Source organism: Nicotiana tabacum, chromosome 15 (genome assembly GCF_000715075.1).
Source record: "Nicotiana tabacum cultivar K326 chromosome 15, ASM71507v2, whole genome shotgun sequence".
NCBI lineage: Eukaryota > Viridiplantae > Streptophyta > Magnoliopsida > Solanales > Solanaceae > Nicotiana > Nicotiana tabacum.
The window spans coordinates 113,899,694-113,906,641 of NC_134094.1; the positions used below are offsets into that span (position 1 = coordinate 113,899,694).

Genomic DNA, 6,948 nt, shown 5'->3' on the forward strand with positions numbered 1-6,948 from the left:
GGAGCAATACTCTTTCTCCAATCATCAATGAAACATCACGAACCTTACGATCGGTATAACTCTTTTGCCTAGACTGAGCTGTGCGAAGTCGATCCTGGATAACCTTGACCTTATCCAAGGCATCCTCTACCAAATCAATACCCAACAACCGAACCTCCCCCTGTTCCAACCAACCAACTGGAGAATGGAATCGCTTCCCGTATAATGCTTCATACGGAGCCATCTAAATGCTCGACTGGTAGCTGTTATTATTCATTTTCACTAGTGGTAGAAATTACCAAGATATTAGAACGTGTTCGGGGTGAGAAAAAAAAAAGGAAACTAAGGAGACCAAGACGTCTCAAGGTTCTGGGGGATTTATTGGATTCTACTCTGCGAGTATAAATCATTATGGCGGGGGCTCGAGTAGTCGGCCAGCCCAGTTCGCACATCGGATTAATCGAGGTACTCTAGTAAGTTCTTTTAATGCACCACTGACATGAGTTTCCTACAATGGTTATCCCAGTTATCTGGCACAGACTCAATATGTTCAAATGAAGGACCTTATGAAATGAATCCACAAGAAAAAATGGAAAGAGTCACATACCAGATATCGAAGCAAGACGGAGCTTAAATCTGAGTTATGAGCGAGGTAGATTCCTTAATTCTGATCCTTGATATTTGATCTGTGTACGTGATTAAAATGTTTTAGGATTTTCTTTCGTTTCTTTTGTTTTTGTGTTTTTGATTTTGTGAGAGTTGTTAAGTGTTCTTGTGCGAGTGGGATTGACAGTATGCGAAGGGTTAGGGATTTATACCTGGACGTTTTGCGGTGGGCAAATGGTCGCATAACACATTATGCGGTCGCATATGTATTATGCGATAATTTTAGAGCTGGGTTATTTACTTCCATTCTGTGATGCATTCTGCGGTCGCATAATTGCTATGCAGACCAATGAACTTGAAACCTTACCACAATTTGCAAACCCAAATTCCCCAAATTCTCTGACCGTGTCAGCAACCACTATGCGGTTCACAAAGTCATTATGCGACCGCATAGTTGCCGCAAACCCCTGATCCACCATTTTATTTTACTCTGTTTCATGGTATATTGGGCTACCTGCACTCTAATACACACGTCAACCTGTTCAACACTAACAACTAAAAAAAACATGTTACCACACATGGGTTGCCTCCCAAGAAGCACTTGATTTAACGTCGCGACACGATGATATTGGTCCCTTTTGGGCTACTCAGTGGTGGGGGTGGACTATCCTTGAGAGCAAATTGCTCTACCAAGTGATTGTCTCCTGTTGTGCCCAGGTAATGCTTAACCTGTTGGCCATTTACTTTGAAAGTTCGAAGTCCGTCCTCCGACTCTAATTCAATAGCACCGTAAGGGGACACATTCACAATTTTGAACGGGCCAGACCATTTGGATTTGAGTTTGCCCGGAAATAACTTGAGTCTCGAGTTGAAGATCAAGACCAAGTCACCAGATTTGAATTCCCACTTCAAGATCTTCTTGTCATGAACAAACTTCATTCGTTCCTTATACATGGTTGCACTCTCATAGACATGGAGACGGAATTCTTCCATTTCGTTGAGTTGTGTCATTCTCAGATTAGTAACTTCAGTCCAGCCAAGATTCAACCTTTTCAGAGCCCACATGGCTTTGTGTTCAAGCTCCACGAGAAAATGACACGCCTTACGAAAGACTAACCGGTACGGTGAGGTGCCAATAGGAGTCTTAAATGCGGTGCGATATGCCTACAATGCATCATCTAGCTTCCTTGACCAGTCGGTCCTGTTTGCATTGACCGTTTTTGCTAGGATATTTTTAATCTTCCTGTTGGAAACTTCAAATTGACAACTCAACTTAGGATGATAAGGAGTGGCCACCTTGTGCTTTATGCCATACTTTTCGAGTACCCTGGTGAGAGCCTTGTTGCAGAAATGAGAACCACCATCACTAAGGATAGCCCGGGGAGTACCAAACCACGTGAATATGTTCTTCCTTAAGAATGCGGTCACACTCCTTGCCTCATTGTTGGGCAAGGTGATTGCCTCAACCCACTTGGAGACATAGTACATACCCACCAAGATATATGTCATTCCATAAGAACTCACAAAGGGACCCATGAAATCAATCCCCCACACATCAAAGATCTCGACCTCCATTACAAAATTCATAGGTGTCTCATGAGTTTTAGAGATTGATCCTTACCTTTGGCATTGATCACCAGCCTTGACCATTTGATTCGCGTCATGGTAGATCTATGGCCAATAGTAGCCACATTCAAGCACTTTTATGGCCGTTCAATTTTCTCCGTGATGACCCCCAACCGGGGAGTCATGGCATGCCTTGAGAATTGGCATTACCTCATCTTCCAGAACACATCGCCGAATGATGTTGTCGGTGCAAATATGAAACAAGAATGGCTCCTCCCAATAGTATTGCCTACACTCCCGCAAGAACTTTTTCTTTTGATATGTTTCCAATCCATTGGGGACAAGGTCGCTATCCAAATATTTAGCAATATCGGCATACCAAGGAGCAAACATGTCAGACAATGCAAATATGTGCTCATCTGGAAAAGCATCATTGATGTCAAAGTTCTCTTTTGGCCTCCCTGTTTTTTCAAGCCTAGATAGGTGATCCACAACTTGGTTTTCTGTCCCTTTTCGATCCTTGACTTCAAAGTCAAATTCTTGCAACAAAAGGACCCATCAAATCAATCTTGGTTTGGCATCCTTCTTCGCCATAAGTTAGCGAAGAGCAACATGATCAATGTAGACTATCACCTTGGATCCTAACAAATAGGCCCGAAATATTTCAAAAGCATAGACAATGGCAAGAAGTTCTTTCTCGGTCACAACATAATTCATTTGAGCACCATTGAGTGTCTTGCTTGCATAGTAGACAGGATGAAGGACTTTGTTATGCTATTGACTAAACACCGCCCCAATAGCGACACCACTGGCATCACAAATGAGTTCAAATGGAAGGGACGAATTGGGTGTGGCAATAATAGGTGTCGTGGTAAGCTTTTCTTTAAATTCTTCAAAAGCTTTGAGACATTTCTCATCAAATACAAACTTTTCATCTTTTTCAAGGAGCTTGCACATGGGATTTGCACTTTTTGAGAAGTCCTTGATAAAACGCCTATAGAAGCCGGCGTGTCCTAAAAAACTTCGGACACCTTTTACTGAAATGGGTGGAGGAATTTTGGAAATGATTTCAATATTTTCTCGGTCAACCTCTATGCCTTGTTTGGAAATTTTATGGCCCAAAATAATGCCCTCGTCCACCATGAAGTGGCACTTCTCCCAGTTTAGCACAAGATTTGTTTCTTCACATCTTTTGAGAACTTGTTTAAGGTTATCAAGACAATGCTCAAAGGAATCACCCACTAGAGAGAGTCATCCATAAACACTTCTAGGAAGTCTTCCACCATGTCCGAGAAGATTGACATTATGCATCGTTGAAAGGTAGTCGGGCATTGCATAGCCCAAATGGCATACGGCTAAAGGCAAAAGTACCATATGGGCATGTGAATGTTGTCTTCTCTTGATCTTCCAAGGCGATATTGATTTGGTTGTAGCCGGAATATCCATCCAAGAAGCAATAGAATAACCTTCCCGCTAGCCGATCAAGCATTTGATCAATAAAAGGCATTGGAAAATGGTGTTTGCACGTGGCACTGTTGAGCTTTCGATAATCCATGCAAACTCTCCATCCGGTCACAATTCTCGTCGGGATGAGCTCATTTTTCTCGTTTTGGATCACAGTCATGCCTCCTTTCTTCGGCACACATTGCACCGGGCTCACCCAAGAACTATCTGCAATGGTGTAGACTACCCCAGCATCTAGCCACTTGATGATCTCCTTCTTCACCACTTCTTGCATTGAAGGGTTTAACCTTCTTTGATGCTCCACACTCGGTTTACTTTCTTGCTCCAATTGTATCTTGTGCTCACAAATTCCGGCGGGAATCCCTCGGATGTCCTCTATTGTCCACCCAATGGCTTGTCGGTGCTCCCTTAAGACATTCAACAATTGATCTACCTGCACATCATTCAACAAAGAAGAAACGATTACCGGTAAAGTATCATTAGAGCAAGGGAATTTATACCTTAAGTGCAGTGGAAGTGGCTTAAGTTCAAGTTGTGGCGGCTCCATAATTGAAGGCCTGGCGGGGGGTATGACTCTATTGTCTATGTCAAGAGAGAGTTTCTTTGGCGCATAAGTGTAGGACCCAAGTCCTTCTAATGCATTCACCGATTCCATGTACTCTTCCATGTCTTCACCATAAAAATTCACCAATATAGCCGCCAAAGCCTCACCAAGGCATTCTTCTTCCATCTTTATCTCAATTGCATCTTCTACGTCATCCACAACATCGATGGCTGATATGCTTTCATATGCATGTGGCAACTTCATACCCTTACTTGGTTGGAAGGTGACCTCTTCATCATTAACTCATAACTTGATCTCATTTCGTTCCCAATCCATAAGTGCTCTTCCGGTAGCAAGGAATGGTCTCCCCAAGATGATAGGGATTTCTTTATCAACAGCCCAATCAAGGATCACAAAATCAGCAGGAAGGAGGAACTTTCCCACTTTCACAAGGACATCATCAACAATCCCCAACGGTTTTTTGATTGAACGATCGGCCATTTGCAACCTCATACTTGTAGGTCTAGGCATACCTAACCCCGCTTGCTTGTAAATAGCAAGAGGCATCAAATTAATGCTAGCCTCATTATCACAAAGTGCCCTTGCAAAATCTCGCAAACCAATAGTGTATGGAATGGTGAAGGCTCCTGGATCTTCTTTCTTTTGAACGGTAGTTGTTGCAATGATGGAACTAACCCGGTGAGTCACATTCACCACTTAATTCTTGGTGGTTTTCTTCTTGGTTATTAGGTCCTTCGAGTGTTTAGAAAAACCCGGCATCTCTTGAAATGCCTCCACAAATGGATGTTCACCGATAATTGCTTGAGAATGTCATAGAATTTCTCAAGTTTGCGTCATCAACTCCCCTAACAAGTCTTTGAGGGAACAGAGGGGAGGGGGGGTCTAGGAATTGGTGCTAGAGCTTTAGGTGCCTCTTTTACTTTTTCTTTTACCTCTTCACGGTTCGCTTCTTGGACTTTCACTTCTTTTGGGAGCATTTCAACTTCAATAGCAACTGGCATCTCAACTTGTGCCTCACCCTCTTGTTCAAGATCATCCACTTCAACTATTAGTTCATTCTTTCCTTGAAGTATTTTCCACTTCGAGTTGTGATTCCCATACAATGAGAAGTAGGGCTACTCCCATTACCTTTTGGGTTTGCAATAGTGTCACTTGGGAGTGCGCCTTTTTGATGTGGATTTTGCTCTTTTGACATGTCTCTCATTTTCATTTCGAGCTTTTGTATGGATGCAGTGTGTGATCCCACAAGTTCGGCCATGTTCTTCATTGAAGTGTCGTTTCTTTCTTGATTTTGCAATACTCTTTCAAGCATGTTATCCAATTTTGACTCACTTGCATAACCTTCCCTCCAATGCGAAGGGTTAGAGTATTGGCCCTTTGGTGGAACATAGGGGTTTGAACTCCGGTTTGCATAGTTGTTGTTTTTGTTGCTCCAATTACCTTGACTTGAACCACCTTGATAATTCCGCCACTGTTGATGGCCTTGCCCTTGCGGGTTAGGCCTCCATTGATTTTGTTGTCCAAGACCTTAGTAGGATTGTCTTTGGTAACCACCTTGAGAATTATGGATATAGTTTACCTCCTCGCAATCTTCGTTTGACAAGGGTTGCACATCTTCCACTACATTTACCTTTTTTGTTTGGTTTTCAGTGAACATCTTGGTTAACACATTAATGTTGGTGGCAAGCCTGGCAATTACTTTATCTCTCTCTTGGTTCTCCTTAATCATGTTGGTCAAAGAGGGAGTACCGTATGCAATTCCACCCGTGGTATCTTCCAAGTGTCAAGCTTGATTGTGTTCTGCCATCTTGTCAAGAATTTGTGTGATCCTTGTGAAAGTTTTGTCCATAAAAGATCCATCCGCCGCATTCTTTTCTATGGATTGGTTCAACGGATCCAAACCCATGTAAAACTTTTCTAACAAGATTGTGTCCGGAAAACCATGATTCGGTGACCTCACTAGATATAGCTTGAACCGATCCCATGCCTCATGTAGGTGTTCCCCCGGTAGTTGTTTGAAGAAGAAAATTTTATCTCTGAGCTCGGATTTCTTGCTTTGTGGGAACCATTTGCCTAGGAAAGCACAGACTAGTTCAGGCCAAGAGTGAATGGAGTGAGGTGGTAGATTTTGAATCCATTTCCATGCCTCTCCAGCTAGTGAGTACTTGAATAACCTCAGTCTTAGGGCATCATTTGACACGTTGTTCTGTTTGTGCATCGCATACACACCCAAGAAGTTTCTAAGATGTTGTGTCGGATAATCATTGGTAGAATTCCTGAAAAACCCCTCTGCTTTAAGCATTAGGATCAAACCATGTTCCACCTTGAAGGTAGCAGCATCAACTTGCGGAGGGACAATGACATTTGTGTCCTCGATGTACTCATCAATATCCGCAAAAGTATTCTCTTCTTCGTCATACTCTGCCATATTTATCTAGCACACCAAGCAAAGCAAACAAAGTGTGATGGAATAGAAAAAGACGTGAAGTAAAGCACACATTAAATAGTAATTTCCAAACTGTATTTCCCGGCAACGGCGCCAAACTTTGATATGCTCAAATTATACCTTAATAAATAGCGTAAGGTGATCCATGTCAAATATAACAACCCAACTAGGTTGGGGTCAAATCCCACAGGGAATATGTGTGAAAAGGTTACTTGAGTAGAGTGAAACTTGACTTAAATCGTAATTCTATTCCGTTAGCTAAAAAGAGTGTTGTAATTGAGTGAAATGAAGACAACTATAATATTGTGAGATTGTAATTAAT

The 6,948-nt window shown here is 42.3% G+C and overlaps 1 protein-coding gene and 1 non-coding gene across 2 annotated transcripts; one reads left to right on the forward strand and one right to left on the reverse strand.

Moving 5' to 3' along the window:
• Positions 1-1,191: 1,191 nt before the first annotated feature.
• Positions 1,192-1,650, reverse strand: LOC107787811 (uncharacterized). Its single transcript, XM_016609415.1, has one exon. It carries the CDS (start codon positions 1,648-1,650, stop codon positions 1,192-1,194), a length of 459 nt encoding a protein of 152 aa, XP_016464901.1.
• Positions 1,651-6,117: 4,467 nt separating this feature from the next.
• On the forward strand, positions 6,118-6,224 carry LOC142170004 (small nucleolar RNA R71). Its single transcript, XR_012699623.1, has one exon. It is a non-coding gene; the product is annotated as a small nucleolar RNA R71 (small nucleolar RNA).
• The last annotated feature ends 724 nt before the right edge of the window (positions 6,225-6,948 follow it).